General features: G+C 38.2%; 1 protein-coding gene across 4 annotated transcripts in view; it reads left to right on the forward strand.

Annotated features, from left to right (window-relative positions):
• Positions 1 to 23,987, forward strand: part of VPS41 (VPS41 subunit of HOPS complex) — a 107,622-nt gene extending 83,635 nt beyond the window's left edge. For all 4 annotated transcript variants that reach the window (XM_068674962.1, XM_068674961.1, XM_068674964.1 and 1 more), the window contains exons 17-29: positions 3,009 to 3,101; positions 3,591 to 3,718; positions 4,545 to 4,689; positions 5,939 to 5,980; positions 6,133 to 6,183; positions 7,390 to 7,527; positions 10,377 to 10,431; positions 11,620 to 11,760; positions 13,225 to 13,361; positions 20,768 to 20,867; positions 21,677 to 21,721; positions 22,041 to 22,120; positions 23,616 to 23,987. In XM_068674962.1, the coding sequence (XP_068531063.1) occupies positions 3,009 to 3,101; positions 3,591 to 3,718; positions 4,545 to 4,689; positions 5,939 to 5,980; positions 6,133 to 6,183; positions 7,390 to 7,527; positions 10,377 to 10,431; positions 11,620 to 11,760; positions 13,225 to 13,361; positions 20,768 to 20,867; positions 21,677 to 21,721; positions 22,041 to 22,120; positions 23,616 to 23,696 (1,236 nt within the window). In that variant the 3' untranslated portion in view covers positions 23,697 to 23,987. The remainder of the gene's footprint in view (positions 1 to 3,008; positions 3,102 to 3,590; positions 3,719 to 4,544; positions 4,690 to 5,938; positions 5,981 to 6,132; positions 6,184 to 7,389; positions 7,528 to 10,376; positions 10,432 to 11,619; positions 11,761 to 13,224; positions 13,362 to 20,767; positions 20,868 to 21,676; positions 21,722 to 22,040; positions 22,121 to 23,615) is intronic.
• Positions 23,988 to 24,745: the final 758 nt, after the last annotated feature.

Here is a 24,745-nt window from a genome sequence, read left to right on the forward strand (position 1 = left end):
CCTCCTCTGGACACTCTCAAATAGTTCCACGTCCTTTTTGTACTATGGTGCCCAGAACTGCACACAGGACTCAAGGTGAGGCTGCACCACTGCAGAGTAGAGTGGGACAGTCCCTTCCCTCAACCGACTAGCAATACTATGCCTGATGCACCCCAGGATACAGTTGGCCCTCCTGGCTGCCAGGGCACACTGCTGGCTCATATTCAGCTTGCTATCAACAAAAAACCCCAGATCCCTCTCTACAGGGCTGCTCTCCAGAGTCTCGTCCCCCAAATGTGTATAAATATCTGAGGGAAGGGTGTCAAGAGGATGGAGCTGATCTCTTCTCAGTTGTGCCCAGTGACAGGATGAAAGGCCGAGGGCACAGGAGGTACTGGCTGAATATGAGAGGGTACTTCTTTACAGTGGGGGTGACAGAGCACTGGCACAGGCTGTCCAGAGAGGTTGTGGAGTCTCCTTCTCTGGAGATACTCAAAACCCACATGGATGCCATCCTGTGCCATGTGCTTTAGGTAATCCTGCTTGGTAGGGGCGTTGGACTTGATGATCTTAAAAGGTCCCTTCCAACGTCAACCATTCTGTGGTTCATTGATGGTTCTACGATGACACCACCACAATCAGCAAACCAAGAGATGCTGCAAGAGACATCGAGGTCCTTCTGTGTGGCAGGTGAGGCATATGGGTCCTTCTGCTGGAACCCAACATGTCAACAACCTTTTGCTGGAACACGAGACATTGATGTCCTTCTGGGAGCATGTGAGATGCTGAGATCCCCCTGGTTGCAGGCAAGGCATTGAGGTTCTTCTGGTGGAGCGCAAGTCATTGAGGTGCTGCTGGTGGGCCGCGAGTCTTTGAGATTCTGCTAGCGACTGGCGAGGGAGGTGCTGAGGACCAGAGACACTTGATACCCACTTGACATCAGAGCAGCGTCCCAGGAACAACAAGCATCTCCACACCGGAGCAGCTGCAGACGCCATGAGCCAAACATGCCAGGAGCAGCCAGCGAAGGCCCCTGTAGAAGAGAGCTGCACCATCTGCCTGGGCCCGCTGGCTGATGCAGCTCGTGTGGACCCCTGCGGGCACTGCTTTTGCAGGGAGTGCATCCAGCCCTGGGCTGCCCACAGAGCCACCTGTCGGCTCTGCCGCCGGCCCATCATTGCCATCGTGAGGCTGGTGCCGGCCCGCCGGCCCCGGGGAAGGTTCCAGCACAATGGGGCTGGTGCAGCGGCAACGACAGCAACGGCAGAGCCCCTACAGCTACCGGTCCCACAGCGTCTCACCCAGGCGCAGGGACCGCAGCCCCGCCATGCCACGACAGCTCGTCCGCAGCTTCTCCTGGCACTGGGAGCAGGATGGGCGCAGACGGCCCCGATCCCCACTGAATATCAACCCCGAGGATCCATCTTGGCTGCACAGGGCTTGGCAGGAGGAGCCAGGGGTTGGTGACCACGGGGGCCGCCAGGACGGGCACGGCATTTAAGAAAAAAATAAATCCTAAAAAGCAACCGAAATGGAAGTCATTTTGGGGATGGGAAATTATCATGGTATTGTATCACTGGGTGTGGGGAGCAGCTGTAAAGGTGACCATGCCCTAACAGGAAAAAGGCTGACAGAAGTCTCCTGAACCTGGGGCAGAAGAAAATGCCTGCTGGCCTGAGAAGTGCCAGCCCAGGAGCCGTACCAGTATCTGTGCGGGCAGACAGACCTTGCCTGGGGCCGGGATGGTGGCATCAGCCACACTTCCAACCAGAATAAATTCCATTTTTAAATTTAATTTCCATTTCACAAAGCCTCTGTCTGCAGGCACAAATTGGTTTGGGGATGTGGGCTGCAGCTTGGAGGGGATGGATGGATGGGGAATGGCTACATGTGGTGTGCATCTGTGGGAAATTTGGGGATGGGAAGTCAACAGGGGAATGGGAAAGTGTGGGTGGTCAGAGGAGCCATAAAGGTGACCATGCTCTAGTGGGAAAAAGGCTGACAGAAAGGCTTCCGAACCTGGGGCAGAAGAAAATGCCTGTCGGCCTGAAAAGTGCCAGCGTGGGAGCTGTACCACAGGGTGCAGTCCTTCAGGAGCAGCAGGCTCAAGCATGGGTTCCTCTCCACGGAGCAGCACTGGAAGCTTCTCAGACGAAAGGAGCTCTGTTTGGGGTGAAAATCAGGCCTGTTTTGTACCATTTATAAATGTTACGCCTAAGAAAGCATAGGACACCACCACTTCAGGAAACCAGGAGATGCTATTTGTTTCTCCCATACTCCTGGGACAGCCAAGAGCTGACGATGTTCCTCATACTTTTTAAACATCTCTTTATTTCTCATGCACATTGCTGCTTTCTTGGGCCAATTTCCTTATGCCCAGGCTCTTTTTCACCTTCCCAGGTGATAAGTTGTTCCTCAGATTCTTGTTGTTTCCTTATTGATGGTCTCTTCAGGATGTCTCTGGTGCTCAGGTGTCCAGCTGCATGTCAAGGACATCCCTGGCTCCCAGGCTGATGCCAAGCTCCCCGCCTGGACCCCAGCCTGGCAGACATTGCTCCTGTCAGTGTAGAGCAACCATTTCAGTAAAAGTTTTTCAGCTAACGACTGCTCATGCTTTTTTATCATATTTAATATCAAGGCTGGATAAAATGGATTTTGATAACTTTCATCTTCTGAGGGGTCTTGTGTATGTTTTGTTTTCTAATGACTGTCAGTAAATATTCACACCTCGGTAAGTCCAGTGGCTAATTAGCCGATTCCACCAACTAGTATCTTACTGCTGTCTTTCTAATGAAAATTCCTTCAGGGTAAGTAATAAGATTCTGATGCGTGCCATCTTAAAGCAAGTAATATTACAATGCTACTTACAAGTATGATTATACAATGCTTCCAATGTTTATCAAGTGTTTATTAGTATTTTGTACATGGTTTTATTGTTTGGTTCACAATAATTATTTTTCATATAATTGAAGTACTGGGATGTTACTTATCATGCTCCTTCTTACTCTTTGTTCTCTTTGTTCATATAGGCAATTAGTCGTTACTTGCCGAGACGGGATCCAGTTTTGAAACCTCTTATCTATGAGATGGTCCTGCATGAGTTTTTGGAGAGTGACTACGAGGTACTGCAGCCTGACATGTCCACATGTAGTAACTATTGCCAGCCAAATACCCTCAGCAACATAGAATTACAATTACAAATTCTCCACTGTGTTCAAACAGGTTGCCAGTGGACAACTTCATGATAGCACAAAAATAAAAAGACAGATTTTGTTTGTTTTCAGAAGAATAAGTAGGATGTTCTTCAGAGCACACAAATTTTGTGAGATTGTTTACTTATTATGAATACTTCTATTTTTAGTTTGTTTAATATAGCACAAGTGGTCCAGGTGCTGCACAAAGCGTACAGCACCTGAAAGAGACCCAGCTTCATGAATCTTGATAACATTGCCCTAAGAAGGAAAATCTGTGCTCTACACTGTGCAGATCTCTGGGCACGTAAAAGTTGCTTAGAGGTGAAGCACAGCAGGTATCATCTCAGAGGCTTTGATGTTTTGAAATGTTCCTTAGGCAGTTCTTTCTGTTTCTGTTACAATCTCTTATACTTTTAGGGGTTTGCAACACTGATAAAAGAGTGGCCTGGAGATCTCTACAACAACACAATCATAGTTCAAGCTGTAGTAGATCACCTGAAGAAAGATCCACAGAACAGGACTTTGCTAAGAACACTTGCAGAACTGTGAGTACAATTTCAAACTCCTATTACAAAAAGTAAGCTTGAGATAGTATACTGTAGGTTATAAATAACCTAACTCTCTTAACAGAAATACTTGCTTTTCTGCAGTTTTGCAGTGTATGAAGGCAAAGAGTTGCATATGAGATCGCTTTTGCTACTTTTCTTCCAAAACAAATAGCATACTTCATTGTGCTGTCAGAGGAAGCCTCTTTTGTGAGGCGTGTGTTTCAGAATTATCCATGGGAAAATAAACAGTTGTTTTTTTCCCTCTTTTTCAAAAGTAGTATATGAAGTTTGCTGCATGGCTGGAAATATGTGACTGGAAAATGTGTTAAAACTGGTATGGTTTTAGGCTACTTCTTCCAAGGATAAGTTCTTCAGTTTTCTCAGCCATAGTCTTATGTTAAGTTCTTTCCATACTGCCTCTTTGAAGAAAGCAAACCTACTACTGTCTGTTCCTCTGTTAAAGCCCATCCCAAAGTTTTAAGAGAATAATGTTTTCTTAGCTCTGAAGTGACTTCCAGTTAGCTTCCAAAAATAGAAAATTTAATGTTTTGTGTAGCTTCCCGTGTGGTTTGAAAACAGAGGATAGTGAAAACTCAGAGAACCACATAACAGCCACATATTTGTGTTCTGTTCTGTAAACAGAATTGAAAATAACGTTGCCAGTGTTAGTTCCCCATCAACAAAAATGAATCATGGCAACTATTCAAACACTCCTCAAATCAAGCAGCATCCTAATAAGTTTCACATCCTAGGGTATATTTTTTCCCCTCGGGTAATTTTCCTACAATTAGATCAAGTAAATTATAACATTGTTTTTTATCAGGTATACTTATGACCAGCGCTATGGCAGAGCCCTAGAAATTTACCTAACTCTGAGGCACAAAGATGTCTTCCAGTTGATCCACAAGCACAATCTTTTCAGTTCCATCAGAGATAAAATTGTTCTGCTCATGGATTTTGATTCAGAGGTACAGTGATTTTAATGATTTTATATTCGCTTTCAGCTAGAGATATTTTAACAGATGAAAAATAAATGAGCTAAAGATACTGCTGAGGCAGGAAGTGTGTTTGCTATGTTTGTATACTTTCTGAGATAAGGAGATGTTTGCCTGGACTGCAAAGTAATTGACCTAAGGATGAAATTCTATTTTGTATTTCCATACAAATTATTGTTCACAGTGAGAAGAGTGCTGTATCTGAGATTGTAGTGATTCTCAGGTAGACTTTCATGATATTCTTTCTGCATTTTTGATCAAATAATACTATTAATGAGCCACAGAAAGTAAACAGTTAATTTATTGTGAGGCAGACTTTAAATGCACTTTCCACTTTCCTTTCGTTGCAATTGATTAATCTACTTCTCAAACGTTGCAAGATTATTGAGTTAAATCCCCCAAATCAAGAACTATGCATATTGTATTGAATTCATCCTTCTCTCTTCCCAGCTGGCTAAAACCTCAGCAAATGAGCTTTAGTGTGAGCTTTGGGGAAAGAACCTATATAGTCCTTGGGGAAACAATCTGCATATGATCCTTGGGAGAAAACCCAGTAGATTGCTATTACAGTGCAGCTCTTGTTTCAGCACTGGGACTATACCAAAGATGACCGTCTGTATGACAAATACTGTATAGTTCTTTCTTTTAATAAATTTAGGAGAAAAAAAAAAGTTGTATCACAGGCATCTGTGATTTTTTTCTTTTTAATGTGAAGCAAATTTTGCTTTTAAGAGGAAGCAGAAAAGGAACCCTGGTGGCCCCTCTGCTTTACATGATCGTGTTTGTTTGTGTTGCTGTGTCAGTGTGCAGGTAGGCTGGAAGAATCTAGTTGTGAGGCAAGTTAGGCTGTGTGTTTCCTATGTGGTCGTCACCCTAAAATCCCCTTTTGCAATGGGGTAAATAGTATTTGTACATCATTTGCCAGTAGGCTTCTGTGACCCACGATTCAATAGGCATACTTTACCTGCAATGTGAGTGTATAGAATTGATTGGTGATAGTGTGGAAACTTAGGAGAGGTGTTCTGGAAGAACATGTGATGTGTTTACCTGTAATGCTCTGCTGTCAGAGAGTGCTGATGTTATGCAAACTACTCTCTGAATTAATGCTGTTGAAAAGAGTAGGTCTGCAGTGTCCTTTGGATACCAAGCAGTATAATACTGTATCAAAAGTGAGAAATTGTGCAAACTTATTCCGTAACGGGGTTTTCTTTCTTTACTTTAGAAAGCAGTAGACATGCTTTTGGACAATGAAGATAAAATTTCCGTAAGTATAACAAGTTCATGGCATGGTCATTCCAGTGCTTGCTTGCCTTTTCCGTCTTGCTTTCAGTCCGGTGAATGCAATGTTCCTCACAAGTTTGCTGATCTCTCGGTTTTCATTTGTTTTTTGTTTTTTTGTTTGTTTTTTTTTTTCAGATCGACAGAGTTGTTGAAGAGTTAGAAAACAGACCTGAACTACAGCATGTGGTACCCGAACTACAGCATTTCTATATTCTGCTAGTTTTACTTTGAGCTGAATATGATCTTTGCAGGATACATCTTTTATAGATACACTGTCAGTGTGCATGTGACACTGAAATTGCATATATAATCCACTTTTTACCATGTCAATAGCATTTTGCCAGTAGTAAAATAATCTTAAAGTGATTAATTTGTGAGAACTTGATAACATACTGCTTACTACTTAACATCTTCTGGGGTATTCCTTATTCACGTTGTGGATGCTTGTCTTCTCTGGTCAATTACTTCTTGTTTGCATCCTTCTTCTTCCCTCTACACTAAAACGACGTTGGATCGTGGTTGCAACTCTGAAGAGCATTTTGCTGTTCCAAGCAGTAAACTGCTTGTCTTTCTAGAGCACTAACTTCCATACAGTTCAGGATTGTTCTGGTTCGTGCAGAATTACAATATCACAGGAAGCTCCACATTGCTATTCCAACAACACCAGTTGGAATGTGCTGTCAGTGGAATGCGTAACATGTAACTGCAGTCTTGGGCTCTATTCGGGAGGGAAGTTTAACTTGCTGCTGTGTGCTGGTTGGGGTTCAGTGCATCGATCTGCTAGAGAGCGTGGGTTTATGTTTTAGAGATCTGATTATAGCAAACAGCTTTATGAAGTGTGCAGCCTGCAGCTCAAGTGCTTTACAAAGACTGGCCGTCAGTTTATGGAGGAAGTGTATTAGTTTCAAAGTGTGAGCCTGCTTCCCTTTGGGTAAAAGGAACTGTCCAGATTATTCTTAAGACTTGTTTGTGCTCATCAAGAGAGAAGGAGCTTTGCCTCACTATTTACAGTATGAGTACTTCAGTTAAAATATTTCATAATCTTTGCTTATCCATAATGGTCAAGCATATCTATATAACCAAAATGTTTCATATGATATATTTCTCCAAAGTTTTCTATTAAATTCAAAATTCAGTAGTTTTCTTGAAAGTTAAAGACATTTACTCGAGTGTTGCTGAAAGCCTATTTAACAGAGTTGGTTTACAGAGACTGCTGTGATGAGGGTACTTCAGAAAAATGTAAGATTAGTCTTCTGAATCGGTATTTAATCTCTGTGCATTTTAGTATGTACTATTATATTCCTGAGGAAATTTGGATGAGATTTTTATACAGCAGAGTCCAAATAATGTTATAAGAGTTTTTAGTTCCAATTCTTTTTTTCTTATTCCTAGTATTTGCACAAGCTTTTCAAAAGAGATCACCATAAAGGACAACGATATCATGAGAAACAGATCAGTCTTTATGCTGAATACGATCGTCCAAATTTACTACCATTTCTCAGAGACAGCACACACTGTCCACTAGAGAAGGTAAGCCCCCCAAGATGTAAAAACAAGTCTTTGATTTTTATGTCATTTGTAGTCTGGTAAATTTGTAAATGTGTCTGGTACTGCCCTCTACTGCCAAAAGGAGGAATCCCTTGAGTTTGTGGTCACCTGCAGAAGTGATGCACCCACAGCTGGCTGATAGCTGAGACCTCTTAGCTCAGAAGGCAGAAATTGTGGTTATTTTTAATGCAAAATTCCCAGATTTGCTCTTGATGCATACCTAAAGCATATCCATGCATCAGTACCTTACCTGATTAAACAGTGGGTTGTGGTTGCAATAAATCAACGCTTGTTTTGAAGAACATAAAGCTACTCAGTGTCAGATCTGGAAAAATGAATAACTGTAACTGGACTTTTTCTAACTTTGTGTTCTAAAGTCCTAAGTTGCTTTCCAGTAGTTTACACAATGTAATAGTCACTAAACTATCAGAGCAAAAAGTGTTTTGACATTGTACTTCTGCTAGTAGACTTGGAATTTTACAAAGTATGGTGTTGCCACCTTCTTTAACCTTTTTATGTTTTCCCCTCTGTGATCTTTCTCATCAGACAAAAGCTAAACAAACTGATGATGGTCATATTTCGACTGTGTGGTTTTTTTTTTGTTTTTGTTTTGTGTTTGTGTTGTGTTTCATTTTTAACCCTTCTAGTATTAAGGTGAGCAGAATGGAAATTTGAGTTTTCCTCTTCAGTTGGGTCATTCTTTTATTATTTGTGGCTTTGCTGTTAAGCTCTGCTCTGCTCAGCCATTCTGAAATGTTTCCTCTCTGTGTGCAATATAATGATGATACCAGTGGAATAGTTTAAATGTAGTATCAAATATTGCATTTTACATGGTTAACACTCTAAACAGAACCAGTAGCATTCTTAGCACTTCTCTTATTTTGCTTGCTTTTTGTAAACTGTCAGTCTTCTTTTCTGCAATAGGAACACTGGAAAATACTGTGTTATCCTTGCAGCCTTGGTCTTTGAAAATATCCAAAAGCCTAGGTTGTCTCAGTGATCTTTCTAGACAATGAGCCTGAGAGGTTTCCAGCTAGAGACTTTTGTCAGTGATGCTTGCTTTTTTAACAGTGATTCTCTCTAGCTTTTGTCTACCGTATAATTTGCATAATCATGGTTTTATGTATCAAAACTTACCTGCACTAATTTTTCTTTTTGATGCAAACTAATTTTAGTTATTCCAGATCCAACCACCTATATTCAGTGATGGGTGATACAGAAAAGTGTAGTGCATAAATGAAGATAGCACATGATATTAGAAAAAGAGTTACTTTAACCTTATGTTAAAACATGAATATGTTTCAGTAAGAAAGAAGCTAAGGAAGAGAGGAAGGATAGCAACAAAGTACAAATCTTAACTGAATTTACTTTTGCTGATAATCTATAATTACACTTCTTCCCCTACATATCATATAATAATGCTTTTTGCCACATACAAATCTTTGCTCCAAGGAAATAAAAGGGTAAAAATTATTTTCTAGGTACCCATATCTTCAATTCCTGTTAAGCAGATTCCAGCGCTGTGTAAAAATTGACAAAAAAAAAAAAACAAAAAACAAAAAACACTTTATAATGAACAAATTCACACTTACTGTTGTCATAAATAAATGATAAACCACGCAAAAATAAATCATTCCTGTTCTGTAAAAGTAAGTCACTGTTATTCAAGTTTAGTTTAGCAACTGTTTTATAAAACAAACTGAAAGAGAAGTATGGTTGTTCCCTATTTTCCTCTAGAGGGAGCATGACAGTCAGTAAATGTGCAGCTCCTGGAAATACTGAATACCTGATACTTCATACTTTAAGTGGAGAGAAAAAAAGATTGTCAGATGTGTTTATAATATATTCATTACTAGTTATGGATAGCTGCAAAGCCTCCAAAGTATCTAGTTGAGAAATCATTACCCCTGCTCTGAAGTTCATTATGTGTTTCTTTAATTTGTGGAGTAACCCATCTGAAACAATTTGAGAATGGAAGGAAGAGTTAATTCCTACCTATATCTTCAGCTGTAGCTGTATCTTATCAACTTACATTTTTTATTTCCAAGTATAACTGTCTTTATTGGTGAACGTTTGTAGCAACACCATCAATCTTGAGTTTGCTTTCTGCTACAAGATTGGAAACAGACATGGCATCATTTATAGCATATCCAGCCCTTCAGTTACTAAAAACTCTTTGGTAATCAGTTTGGTAATTTTAGTAATTGTGGTTTTGATCAACTATGCACAGTTTTTGTAACTGTTCATGGCATTGGCTCTGATGTCTTTAAACCAAATTTACAAGAAATGCTTTCATACTTGGATTAGATTGTTTTTTGTTTTGTTGTCTTCGAGGTTGTTCACAAAAAATTTTGAGGTTTCTCTCCCCAAGCCATTCTGGTTACCCTGTGGGTATGTACAGATCTACATTCATTGTGTTAAGAATGAATGTCAAGTAGACCTCCATCACTAGAGACCTCATAAGTCCACCTGCAGGTAAAAAGTCTTGACAGTAGATAACCTTAATGCTTTTGGATTAGCCAACTTTTGGAAGCGGAAAGAAGTTGCCAGTAGATTTAAAGCTAGGGATTGACATAATCCAGACTCAAATGCGCATCCTGTCTCCAGACTTATTTTAGAGAAAAATCAAAAAATGCTATGGAGTTTCTCCTTTTAATTAATGCCAGAGGACCTGACAGTACTTATTAAGGGAGCTCTATTCCTGTCAAAATGAGTAATGCAACTTCATGGAAAAGTATCCTTTAGTCTCTTGTAGCATTGATGATCAATAAAATATCATGTTACATGGTTCCCTGTTTTCTCTTTCCCTCCTCCCTTCTCTTAAATTCAAGGCTCTAGAGATCTGCCAACAGAGGAACTTTGTAGAAGAGACAGTCTATCTTCTGAGTAAGTAACTTTTGCTGTGATAAAATATAACATGCATTTAATTTTGTTATAAAGTTTAACCTGTGAAATATGTGAGGTATTGTCTACGGTCATTTAACTTGCTTTCCCAAAGACAAAGCTGGTATATAGTCAATAGAACCAGATAACGTACTTTAGAAAATAAAACAAAGCACTGTATTATTTGTATGATGTCTTACATTCATGTATTGTGTTATTGTGTTTCTGGTTTGTTGTTTTTCTGTTTGTTTGTTTTTTTGTTGCTCTTTTTGTGTTTTTTGTTTGTTTGTTTGTTTTGAGGTTTTGTGTTGGTGTGTTCTGGAAAGAAAGGTTATGGGGGCAGGAATTGTTTATTTTTGTGATCTGCAAGATCATCAGTAAAGTAATCCTATCTGTTTTGAAGGGAGGGGACAAATAAAACAGATGTTTTGCTCTGTATGCATCTCAGAAGCTTAGTATTATCTTTCGCTGAGGTGGAAGATTTGCTTATATTGCTTTTTTTGTGTGTGTGTTTTTTTTTTTAATAAAGTTAATTTTAAACTGTTTAAATTTAAATTTAGATTGTTAGCTTCCTCAGCAGGACAAGGTATCTGCATCTAAATGGGAGACATTGTATGACTCTAAGATTTTTATGTGTTAGTCACAAAAAGAATGGAAAACATTTATTATTGACATAATCAATCTTTGTTTAAATAAGAATGTTCTGTGGACCATTTGAAAACAGAGTAGGATTTACTTAAAGAACTGTTCAGAGTTTATACTACTGCTTCCTCTTTCTGTCATTTTTCTTGGGTGTAGGCTGCACTATACTTAGGGCAAGTTAAGTGTGTCCATGGAGGCTCTTAACAGGGGGTAACTCATGTTAGAGTTTACATGCACACATACACATGCACACTCGACCTTATATCAGATGTTGCTGACATTTAGAACCCCTGATATAACCCAACACATCGTTAAGAAAGTCTCTGGGTCCCAGCCCAGCAACGTATTTGAGCCCATGTTCAGGTTATACTGACTGCTCTGGGATTAGCATACCTTTCGTCAAATTAGATTAGATAAGGTCTTGAATTCATCTGAGGCAACTTCACACTTTCAAAATTTGTATGGAAAGAGCACTACAAGCTTCTTAAGTGCTTATCAATGCTTAGTACTTTAGGATTTATAATCTCTTTACTTATTCTATTCTTCTAGGTAGAATGGGCAATAGCCGCAGTGCCTTGAAGATGATAATGGAAGAACTGCAAGATGTAGATAAAGCTATTGAATTTGCCAAGGAACAAGATGATGGAGAACTTTGGGAAGATCTAATTTTATATTCTATTGACAAACCACGTAAGCAGAATAGTTTCTTAGCAGCCTTGCATTTGTATTTTTTGTGAAATGCTATTGCAGGTGAAGGATTGAATTATCCACACGTGTGTTAACAAAGGTGTTTATGGATAGCCAGGGAGGTGTTTTGGTTTGTGGAGCATGCCACAGCTGTCCTAGGCATAAAAATGTCCAGTAAGGCAGCATGTGGGCATGCTACAGAATGAGTACTTAGGGATTTAACACTTGACTAAGCTCTGCATAGTTATGTCCTTACATCAAGTTAAGGAGAGAATGGTGCTTTTAATTTGGCAGCATATGAAGCTTTATTTTTAGACACGTTCAAAACATAGTCAGCAGGCTTGATGAGGATGTTGTGTAGTCTGTTTATTACAGCTGCTTCCCTTTGAAATTCTGAAAATGAAGAGCGTACACCTGTCTGCCCCTCAATAAAATAACTATGTTGTTTTGTTTCGGTGGCGCAAAGATAAGATCTGCAATAACAAGAGTATTTTTGCTCTTCATGATATGGATGTCTACTTTAAAGTTCAGATGGAATCAGAATCTGTCAGAATCTCCTAAACAGCAATCAGTTTTGTTTAGGAGGGAGATTCAGAATTCTTATGACTGGGAAAATAGAGAACTGTTTTAACTATCCTGCTAGTTTTACAACCTCTTCTGGTGCTTTAAATCAAGACTGTGAAATCTTCGTTGGGATCTCTTTATCTAAAGGATCGCATGTCTTAGAGAATTAATATCAGAATAAATATCTTTTCATCACTTGACCACTAATTCTGACAAGCAACAGCGAACAAAATCTGTTATTCCTTTAGAATAATAGCCTCTCCTGGCACAGCTTTGTGGCATTCCCACACATACTGTCATCGGTTACCAGGGAGAAGAGACCAGCACCTCCCTCTCCACTTCTGCTGCTCAGAAAGTTGTAGCGAGCAATAAGGTTGCCTCTTAGTCTGCTTTGAAGTTCATCCTTCCAGTGTTCCATTTAGCCAGTTGCACTTCAAAAAATTAGACTTTTGCATCACTCTTTTCACTGCTGAGAAACACGTTCCCTAGGAGTTAGGTTAAATACTTACAAATGTGGTTTTTAACCCTGTAATTGAGTATGGAATATTCAAATAATGAAGTTAATTTTCTGTTTACACAAGTGCCTTTTTTATTGAATTGAAATGTGTTATTTAGTCGTGTTTTTGATGACTTGCGCTGAATACTCTAGTATCTCTTTTCCAGATAGCATAGGAGTTCTGTGAATTGACAAACTCTTGTCTCTTCCTCTTCCCCAAAGGCCTATTTTCAAGTGAATATAACTGCAAGAAAGATGTAAAAGCTATATAAAAGAGGCTTAATGCTATCTTTCAGTATAGAACTGTCATAGAAACAGTCAAAGCCTCTAGCTGTCACTGAAACATCCTTTGATCAAGTGTTTGCCTGGATTTTTATCTTAATTTACTTGTCTCTTGGTTTTCACAGCTTTTATTACTGGTTTGTTGAACAATATTGGAACACATGTTGATCCCATTCTTTTGATCCACCGCATTAAGGAAGGCATGGAGATTCCTAATTTGAGAGACTCTCTAGTGAAAATTCTTCAGGATTACAACTTGCAGGTAAATGTTGCATTCTTACTGTGATAATCATTTTCAAAAAGACAAAAAAAAAAGGAAAGAAAAGAAAAGAAAAAAACACTTCACTACTGAGTAGCATGATAAATGGTTATCCTGAAGGCTTGTTCATTTTGTTCGGACGTCTGCCATTACCAATGTGAGTTGGTATGAAACTTTGACAGAAAGGGTAGGAATTAGTCAGAATGAATACTCTTTTCTCTAGATAGCTTCTGGCTCTTCTAAATCTCTTATACTATTATAAGCCTTGTGGGTAAGTAGAAATGTTGAAACCTTGGATGATACAGGTATTTCTTTTAGATCATGACTTTGAGTATTTCAAAGAAGCATTTTAAGTGTCTTGTTCCCCTACACATCTGTAATGTGCAAGGAGGTACTCCAGATAGACAGGTACATGTCTGTATGTACTGCATGTTGTAGCATTATTTACAGGTTTTTCATTGACTTCATTAGATACTACTATCCTTCCAAAACAATGCTAAATTACATTCTGCATTTAAACAGTTGCACGTTAATCTTGTTGCTGTCAGTACCCTGCTGCTTGCACTGCTGCTGCCACTGTTGCTGCATTCTGTGGAAATCAAAATGGAACATTTTGTACGTCTGCACACAGTGATTTTGCCTGTATGTGGAATATGTTGGTGGCTTCATACGAGGCTAATGAAGTTGGTCACATTTTGGGGAGGAAAGAATCTTTCTTGTCTACAGATAGCTTTTAACAAAATTACTTTGGGATTTAAAGGATCTATTTAACCTCTAGAGTAGTATCTAAAATTATTTGCTCTTAGCATTGAAACGCTTTATGGATTTTAAGTTAATTCATTTTAAAGTAGATTTGGATAGCTCTGGGGCTAAAATTTATACCTCTTAGGAGTAATAGAAATCAGGGAAGCTTAAAGTAAATTGTGCTTGGCTTGCTGGTACAATAGCAAAACAATATAGCAAAAAAAAAAAAAAAAAAAGAGAGAAAGAAGGAAATTAAAGTGACTATTTTTCTTTACAGAAATTAAAGCTATAGCTTAAAATAAGACTGCTCCTGAAGTGTTACAGGAATGTAAAGTGCACCATTACAAACAGATGGTGTGTCTACACTGAAATTTAAAGGTGCGATCGCAGCTCTTGAACATGCTCACCTAAGTATCTTTATGTTGGCCAGCTCAGTTTTTGATAGCAGAACCATTTTTGCATTAAGCGTGTGCTTCATGACACGGCTAGACCTTCATATAAACGTCTTAAGCAGCCTTTCCTAGCAGAGGGCAATTCCACCCTCACTTCGTCATTACTACTGCTGCCTCATTAGCTGTTTCAAAGCTAGTCTTTGGTGTGTTGGCATGATGCCTGGTCACACCTCTTTGCATCATAGAATATCCTGAGTTGGAAGGGACCCTTAAGGATCATCAAGTCCAACTCTTGACACCGCACAGGTCTACCCAAAAGTTCAGACCATGTGACTAAGTGCACAGTCCAATCTCTTCTTAAATTCAGTCAGGCTCGGTGCAGTGACCACTTCCCTGGGGAGCCTGTTCCAGTGTGCAACCACTCTCTGTGAAGAACCCCCTCCTGATGTCAAGCCTAAACTTCCCCTGCCTCAGCTTAACCCCGTTCCCGCGGGTCCTGTCGCTGGTGTTAATGGAGAAAAGGTCTCCTGCCTCTCGACACCCCCTTACGAGGAAGTTGTAGACTGCGATGAGGTCTCCCCTCAGCCTCCTCTTCTCCAGGCTGAACAGGCCCAGTGCCCTCAGCCGTTCCTCGTACGTCTTCCCCTCCAGGCCTTTCACCATCTTCGTAGCCCTCCTCTGGACACTCTCCAACAGTTTCATGTCCTTTTTATACTGTGGTGCCCAGAACTGCACACAGTACTCGAGGTGAGGCCTCACCAGCGCAGAGTAGAGCGGGACAATCACCTCCCTCGACCTACTAGCGATGCCGTGCTTGATGCACCCCAGGACACGGTTGGCCCTCCTGGCTGCCAGGGCACACTGCTGGCTCATATTCAACTTGCTGTCTACCACGACCCCCAGATCCCTCTCTTCTAGGCTGCTCTCCAGCGTCTCATCGCCCAGTCTGTACGTGCAGCCAGGGTTTCCCCGTCCCAGGTGCAGGACCCGGCACTTGCTCTTATTGAACTTCATGCGGTTGGCGATCGTCCAGCTCTCCAACCTATCCAGATCCCTCTGCAAGGCCTTTCCACCCTCATTCGAGTCCACAACTCCTCCAAGTTTGGTGTCATTGTTTTGCAGGTTCCTGCTGTGAAATGTATGTCCTCTATTCTGGCCTGAGACAACTCCTTTCAAATTCCTGATTTGTATTACCTAATGTACCAGCCACTTCAAACTTGTATAGTGATCCAAATTTTTTTGGTTAGGACTTTCTGTGATTTCATCTCTTCAGATCACCAGTTTTGTATGTGCGCGAGTCTCATCTTTCCCATTTTCAAAGGCAAAAAGGAAAATCTTGTGCCAAGAACCACAAAGCAGGAGAATAAGTGAAGTTAGAACACATTGCTTGGTTTGCAAGTCACTGCCAAATGTGAAAACTGTGCTGATCTTGTCATAACATCAGCTCCCAAAAGGTATTGCAGCTGTGCCTTTCTATTATTTAATTGTGACCTCCTTTGGCAAGCCCTGGTAAGATTGTTTTATGCAAAACTGTACTTACGCAAGTATTCAGGTACAAATTTCCTATTATGCTCCTAAATTTCTGTAGCAGTAAACATTTCATTAGATGTGATTTGAAATGTAGGTATGAGCTAAAAGCAGTGCTTTAGACAGACTTTCTCCCTTTGAAAACAACTATTTACATGACAACAAAATTAAGTGAATCAAATTGAATGACTGCCAAATCATGCCATATGTAGCTTGCGCTGTGCATTAGAGAATCCAGTAAGGAAGTCTAGTAATGCAATAAAATTTGTTGTAACTTCTTTTTTAATCTGGCATCTTCCCTGAATAATGTAAGTTTTTATTAAAGTTAGTATATTGCAGATTGATCAGTTCAGTTTAACATTTTATCACCCATTAGAGGAACTGCTGCAACTGTTTTATGTAGGTATTCTAATATTACTTCCCCTCCACCCCAGTTTTAAAATATAAAATCAATTCATTTAGATTCAGTACTTCTGGGTTTTATGTATTAGCCATTTTACTCAAATGTTTACTCAAATGATACCTACCGTAAGTTCACCTCAGCTCTAAAGTAATGTGGATAACTTACACCTTTGTGAAGGAGCTAATGTTTGCTGCCAAACAAACATGGCACTAAGATAGGATTAGGTATTCTATTGGATAAAAATAAGATGCTAATCATGTGAGACTTTGATCTTAGACAATAAGTTCAAATAAGTATCACTAATTTACTTCTGCTGTGGACTTACAGCTCTGCTTTACAAGTAGAGGTCTATCAGCTACCTTATTATTTTTATCAGAATGCCCATTTTTATTTTCCCATTTCAGGAAATGCAGTTTTGCACAACCTAAAGCTGAGCATAGGCTTGAGTATTTTCCTAAACAGTGTCAGACTTAAGCACTTCATTCAAGTGTTTTTCCGAACTGGGAATAAAACTACAGATAGTTATTGCCTTTATTTCCCCTTTCCTTCTTAAGGATCGTTTTTTATGTTTTCTATTTGTCATCTTCAAAGTTAATGTATTAAAACGACAACAGATAATTGGGTGCCACTGATATTTTATAGTGATGAAGTTTACTGACTGCTGAAACAATAGCGATTTTAGTGTTCTTATACAGTAACATTGACAAAGTTATGAAGACATAGTAAAAACAAAGTTACAGTTGTCTGCATTTCAACAGGAGTAGTTACTAAGAGTAGTCTAAAACTTTTTTTTTTATTTAACTCCTGAAATCTAGTTCTTCAGTGCCATAAATTTGTAGATAAAATAGGCCACGGACTACTTCCTTTTAATTCATAAACTTCAGAAGATATGTTCTCTTAAGTAGGGACATGCATAATTAGTAGAAATAACATGTACCTAGTTCATTTTTTTAACAGTCAACATTTCCAACATAACTAAATACCATTCAAATCTCTGACAGGCTAACTGTATTGAGCCAAGACATATTGATATCCTGGCAAAAGCTTAATACTTTTCATCTTTATTGTTTGCATTTAAAAGGGCTTTCAAAGGCAAAGAATCAAAACTTAGATATCTCTGTACAATTGAAAAGTTGTCAAGATAAAGTTGTGGTTTTAAGAACTGACTTTTATATTTCATATATCATATATATCAGAACGCCAGCCAGCTGTATTATCTTTTTTATCCAACAGTTTAAATTGTTTAAATCTGCAAGTTCTTTTTTTCTACTGAAAGTCAGGATTCAGTCAGAATCAATTTTTTTTACAGTCTTCCGGAGTCAAACTGTATTTAACTGGACCTCCTATATAAGAACACCTTCACTGGAGGAAAAAATAAAACAAAACTTAAAAAAAAAAAAAATAAAAAGGTTCTGAGACTCAATAAGTTATAATACTCTTCGTCAACAGTGAAATATTTGAATGTGGGAGGAATGCTTTCTCCTGGGATATCCAACTTGTCTTCAGTCTGTAATGTGTAAACTCTTGTCAAAAGGCATTTCGTAGACACAGATTTTTAGTCTGGTGCCTGTTTTTCTATTTCACATTCCAAGGTATCATTAGTAAGAACAGGTCAGGATCTGCTGATAGTGATTTAAGCTTCTAAATGAGGGATGGACAGCCAGCTTCACGCTCTTGCAGCCCAAAGCTCTGCAGTTTGAAGACCATCCTGAAAATGCAGGTAGTTTGCTACTTGCTTTTAAGTAAGCATGGTATTTGCCTGTTTTGAGCCCATTTAATGAAATGGATTCATACAGCTTAGGCTTGATCAGCACCAAAAGATATCATTGTTCTGGTGTAATCTACTTTCCACACTTAGAGATGGTACTTTTCTTAGACTCATACATGTCCTCTGTTCCCATTAGGACTTCACCAGTGCAATTATTTTTTAAAGCTCCCTTAGCCAACAGAGTGAGGTCAGTATTGCTTTTATGTGAAAATTGTAGCAAAATTGATGTTTACTAGGATTTCTGTAGAAAGCAAAAATTCTTTTCTTTTTTTTTTTTTTTTCTCTCAATGAAACTAGTGCTATAGTTTTATTTTTTTATATACATCATTTTTGGACAGAAATTAATCAGCATTACAGTGATTTAGTCATAACAAAGACTTTCTCTCTCTAATGTGTAGTCAATCTTTGTATTTACCTTTATTATTCACTTCTCTGGGAATTAAATTGGAAAGGAATATGAAACTGTTCCTGTGTTCAAGTCTCTGCTATCTGATCTCACAGTGGTTTTAACTTAGCAATTAGGAATCTGGGAAACTTTCTTAAAGTAAATCATGTAATCATGCTCCAGGTCTGTAGTTTCTATAGTTGCTCTATCACACTTCTCTCTCACAGAGAAGGCTGATATAAAAAGTCCCTTATCTGTACACTGGTTTGTTAGCTGTAACTCTGTCACATTTTCTGAATTTATAAAATAAGAATCTTTTCAGCTTCTGTCTATACCTGAGTGAAATGCAAAAAAGCTTGTATTGTTGGAAGAGATGCAAACACCTCCCTCATTTCAGAACGATGTGCCTAATTTCTGAACCTTTTTGACAATTTTTAGAAAAAGACTTCAAAAGATGTAGGTATTCTAATATTACTTCCCCTCCACCCCAGTTTTAAAATATAAAATCAATTCATAGGTTTTATGGATTAGCCATTTTATTCAAATGTTATTAGTTTAAACATGGATTAAACCTGCAGTAACTCTCTGATGTATAACTGGGGCTGTCCATCCATAATTCTTCCATTCGTAGCATTCATGTCTGTCCATTCACAACAGAGGTTATGAACTAACAGACATCATTGATAATCTGATGAATACTGATTGAAAGAGCATCTGGGAAAGCTGTTAGGCTGTTTTGAATACAAATAAGCTGCTGTTCAGACACCTCGGAGGCACTAGGGGGCAGATGGCAGCTTGCGCAGTGGGATGCCTTATTCTTGGTCATAATGACTAAAAATAACACACTTTTGATTGGTTTGTGACGCATTTTGGAAGCATTTAAGTAATTGTCCTTGAGAAACTTGGGTTTGGTTGAGAGCTAAGCTGAATCAAGGCCTGAATGTATTTCTTGTGCTTCAGGTATACCCTTCTGCATACTGCAATGGTTTCCTTTAAAGATAATATTAGACATATGTAAATCAGGACTTTCTAAATTTTCATGGCTTGTGGTTTTCATTCTGCGGTAGCACCTTCTCTAGCATAGCCAGAAAATCAGATTCTTTACCTCAATAAATTATTTGGTTGCAGATGTTTTCATTAATGTAGTGAAGTAATATATCCACTTAAAACCTCTTCTTTCTCTAGCTTTAACATATTGTCCTAATTGTGTTTATGGTCCTATGCTTTTTTAAGGGTAAGATATTTCATTTTCATAATACTTTTTTCCAAAGTCTCCTGTAGTACAAATAATCAGGAGAAACAGATGGACACTCCCTCTTTATAACACTTTTTTTTTTTGTAGATTTACTCAGATTAAAATTGATTGTGAACCTTTTTGAAAACATTTTTCAGAACAATTACAGTCTTGGAAAACAAATTTCCAAACATCAATTTAGTATGCGGTGGATGGAAGAAAACTTTAACAAGTTTTAATTTGGGTTTGTCATATTTTCATGAACTTTCCTTACTATGCATTGGGAAATAATGCTCTATATAATTTTGATGCCCCTTTTGTGTTTCACAACATTGACAGACAATTACATGTCAATCTAATGTAAAATACTGAATAAGTTTAAAAAAAAAAAAAAAAGGAATTTAAGACTTTTGCTAAGGAGGGAACAAACTCCAGATCTTACATTAATTGCTTGGGCTTTTGAATATGGATTACTAAATGACACCTCAGTAGGAAATACAGATGAACAAAATATATTTAGAATTACTGTTTTTTGGAAAGGTTTTATGATTAGTAAATGCCTTTCCTAAGGTAAGTAGGGAAGGTTTGGGTGGAGAAAGTTTTGAAGTGGTTTAGAGACCATTTCTGAGGGACAATGTAAAAAAAAGTCCCTCAGTTTTATTTTCTTAAGAGCAGTTCACTGGAAGATTGTCATAATTTACAACAGTAGTATGTTTGCAAAGGATTTTATATTTATTTAAATGTGTTTTTTTCATTTAAATAGAGGTGGTCATAGCAGGAGGTTCCTCTTTTCCTCCTTTCTTTTCTGCCTCCACTGCTAAAGATATAATTGCTTGGAAAGGCTTAAACATTTCTTGTGCTTTCTACAACAGCAAAACCCCATAGGTGACTTGCCAAAGTAGTTGCTATGCCCATCTACTCAATAACTGCTGTATTTTGTGTTCTTTGCACAATAGATCTTGCTGCGGGAAGGTTGCAAGAAGATACTTGTTGCCGACTCTCTTTCTTTGTTGAAGAAAATGCATCGAACTCAAATGAAGGGTGTTCTAGTGGATGGTGGGTACAGAAGAAACATGGTGACTTTCAAGGTTTTGAAGTCTTTTACTTGGTTTATAAACCTAAGCTACATGACAGTCCATTTTGGAAACTGACAGAAATGCCTGAGTATTATACCTTATTTGTAGAGTACAGTAGGGTTCTAGCTGCTTTCCCTTTCACAAAGAAAGCACTTGTATTGCAAAAACAAGACCCAGCATGCAGCTTTTCACTTTCTTAGTCTCGGCATAGCCAGTAATATATTGCATCTTGAAGTCTGTAACAATGGAAAATGCTGTTCAGTGCCAAAACAGTCAGGTAATAATAATCTGCAACAAGATAGTTTTTAGAAATAGTTGAAAATATTTTACAGGGTGCTAATTGTGTATGCGAAAAGTTCTATGATTCATGCAAGATGTGTGTTAATGCCATAAGGCAAAAGCTGACAGAAACACAAGACCAGAGCCTCTGCACTGCAGAGGAATCAGGGACCCATCTTGTGCTGCTTTTTTTTTTTGGAGTTTGCCTTGTGCCTCTACAGACCTGTTATTAGTCTAGCTCCTGCACTTGTGCCTGCACCAAAATCATAGGAACGAAACATTTTTCCTGCTGTTCATAGAAATACTGCCTTAGTACTGCTATTTAATTTTTAATAATCTGTGGTAGGTATCTTAAGGAAATACTTTAAGATCAAGATCCATTTCTGTAATAGCAATATATTAATGCCCGCTTTATTAAAAGGAGAAAAAATAAGTAAACATGGAGTATGTTAATAAAGTTGTTACAAATGTATACAAATTTCTTTTTTTTTTTTTTTTTTTTTTCCCCAGAAGAGAATATCTGTGAGTCATGCCTTTCTCCAATACTTCCTTCAGGTAGGATGCTTTTCTGGAAGAGTAAGAAACCCATCTATTTTTATATTCGAAGAGGAGCTACTGTTTGCTGTTATTCATAGAAACGTGTAATGCTCTTCCCTTGGTAATCACTGTGTAAATTTCAGTCTCCTGTGCAAACCTTGCTGTTGAATTCCTGTGTGGGAATAGAGTGTAATTTTGAACATTTTTGTTGTAGTAATGTAGATATGACTTGATGTATACACCGTGTGTATAATGGAATGGGGGTGTATACGGCTACAGTCACTGAATGCTTTGTTTCATTGTCCTCTTGTAATGGATTTACTTTTCTTTTTCCCAGATGCATCCAAGTCCTTCAATGTGGTAGTGTTCCACTGCAGACACATGTTTCACAAAGAGTGTCTCCCAGTATCTAACACAGTAAGGAACTAGCTTACTATCTCTGTCACCTTTGCCAAAGACAAAAGGACAAATCATATCTCCTTTTCTCATTTGTGGAGAAGGGCATGGCTCTATCAGGAATTATAATACAATTACAGTAATTATTTATGATGGTACGTTATAATAGAATGTGAATAGGGAAAAGATGTGTTGGGCCACTGTAACCCATGTGCAATTTAAGTATGTGCAATTTTAAAAGAAATTACTGCTGTTTGAGAAGTACATTATCAATTTCTTCAATCTGAATGGGCAACACAACTTGGAGTCATACAGAAAATATGACACAGTTGAATTTTTATTAGTTCTTTTCTATTGCAACAGCTTAAGTATGTTTAATTAAAGAAAACAATAAGATATTTTTTCAGGTGATTTTTATTATATGATCCCGATCCCAATTTGTGTTTCAGAAAGCAAATATTTAAATATCTTTGCAATTATTTTTATGCTTAGAATGTTTTTCTTCAGTAGGGAAATATTTTTTTTTTCAATGAAAACAAAGTAATTTCTAGATATAACCATGTTGGAATCTAGAAATGAAAGCATCAGAATAGTACTAAAATCAAAAAGGAAATGGGATTTACATTTGCTGATTCTGTTTCTCTCTGAAAATGTGCATCTATTTAAAAAGTCACTTTGAGTCACCACAAAGTGACCAAGCAGAGTGCTTATAGCCATAGCTTGTATACTTAAATTGTTATGATAACTTTAATGAATATTAGATGGCTTGCACAAGAAAGCCCACCAACTGTTATCTATTCAAATAATATTTACCACAAATATGACTATCTGACAAATAATCTAAAATTGATCTAGCAATCACAGTAGGCTGAGACAGGGATGGGACTGGGTAACTCATCAAATGTGATTTTTTAAAGGTGACTATTACATAGTATTTATTGTTACATATTAATATAAAGGTATCTGTCCATATCTGAAACAAATTCGCCACTGCTACAGTATTTCTTGGCCTTAGACAGCCAGTTGTGTTACTGATACTTGGTTACTGGTGATGTAGGAAAAGGAAAGTAGTGCATGCATAAAGCATCACAGAGGACTAAACGCAGCAGTAACAATGAGCACTTATTTGATAGTAAATGGAAAGGTGTTCAGGTGTGACTGTGACTAAGACAACCAGTGGTCAGTGGAGCCAGCCAAGTGACTTAGTCTCTTCTTCATCTATGAAGATAATTAGTGACATTTTGAGTCTGTATTTTTCATCTTTGTTGTGAAGAGAATTTGACTTACTCGCCTGGATAGTGGTGGTAATACAAATGGCATGAGTGGTGTATGGCCCTCTGACTCCAAAACAACCTGTTTTGCCGTGCTCCACTACATCACCTTCGTAAACTTATCCATTAGTAGTATTTGTAGGGAACAGCCTGACAGTGAATAGTGACACTGGGACAAACATTGGCAATTTTCATTCATCTTCCCACATTCTCTAAGAGGCTCTTGATTTCTTTTTTGTTTCCAGGTATCTTCTGTCCAGTTCTGCAACATATGCAGTGCCAAACACCGAGGGCCAGGAAGTACAATCCTGGAGATGAAGAAATAGCAGTCCCCTTGTTCTACATGCCAGTCTGTGACACCAAATCTGTTAGGACCATGCAGAGCTACTGTAGTTATTGTTTTGTTGTCACTTCTGTATATAATTCTGAATGTGATTTAAAACTGGTTTCTTTAAGTTATCCTGTTTACCAAGTACTTTCTGGAAAGAGGAGATGTGAAAATCTTTACTTAGGAACTCCTTGTTCTATACTTCATATTTCACTGTTCCTCTGCTCAGCTTGTTCATTACTTAACTCTGGAACAGAAAAAGGAAATAAAAAGGGGGAAAAAAAGTTTGGAGATTTGTGTTTGGTATCAGTTAAAGTGCTTCACATATTGGAAACATATCATGGTCATGTAAAGAAAGACGAATCACTGTGAATTCAGCTCACCAAACTACTGTAGTCCAGATTTACTCTATTAGTGAACTGTTTAACTTCGGTGAGACCCATGAGGAGTCTTACTGCTTTCCATGGAGCTGCTTCAGGACTTGAAGGACTTGCTGGCTGTGTACTGAATCATATATTAAATTAACAAACTTGTTAATTGTTAATTCCATGCATTGGGAACGTACCTTTTTTGCATGGCAACACATTCATTTTGTTATAAACTGGTTATTTACTCAGTCTTCACAGTGCAGTAGTTTATGCAGTTATGTTTTTCTAGTATTAAACCCATCCAGAGACTTTATATTTTAATGTCAGCAGTAGGTCTTTACACTTATAAAGTAAGTGTAAATGTAGTATATGACTTCATTTAAATACAGAAAAAAATGTGGCCTTTCAAAAATGAGACATCCAAGATTTTCTTTTGTCCGTAGGAGCTCAAAAGAGGTAAGTTAAATAAGTTTCTTTGGATATGAACAAAAACACATTTATTTTTAATTTCATCATCCAAAAGAAGTGATTTTTCAAAGTACATTATCACAGAATGTAATCTCTTCATAATGTTCTCTGTTGAAATTAAGTAACACAAACATCCCTATGAAAAGTTATTTTCAGAACTCCAAATATTTTTCCTCCATTTAGTCACTGAAGTTTGAAAGTAAACATACAT

This window comes from Anas acuta, chromosome 2 (genome assembly GCF_963932015.1).
Source record: "Anas acuta chromosome 2, bAnaAcu1.1, whole genome shotgun sequence".
In the NCBI taxonomy this organism is placed as follows: Eukaryota; Metazoa; Chordata; class Aves; order Anseriformes; family Anatidae; genus Anas; species Anas acuta.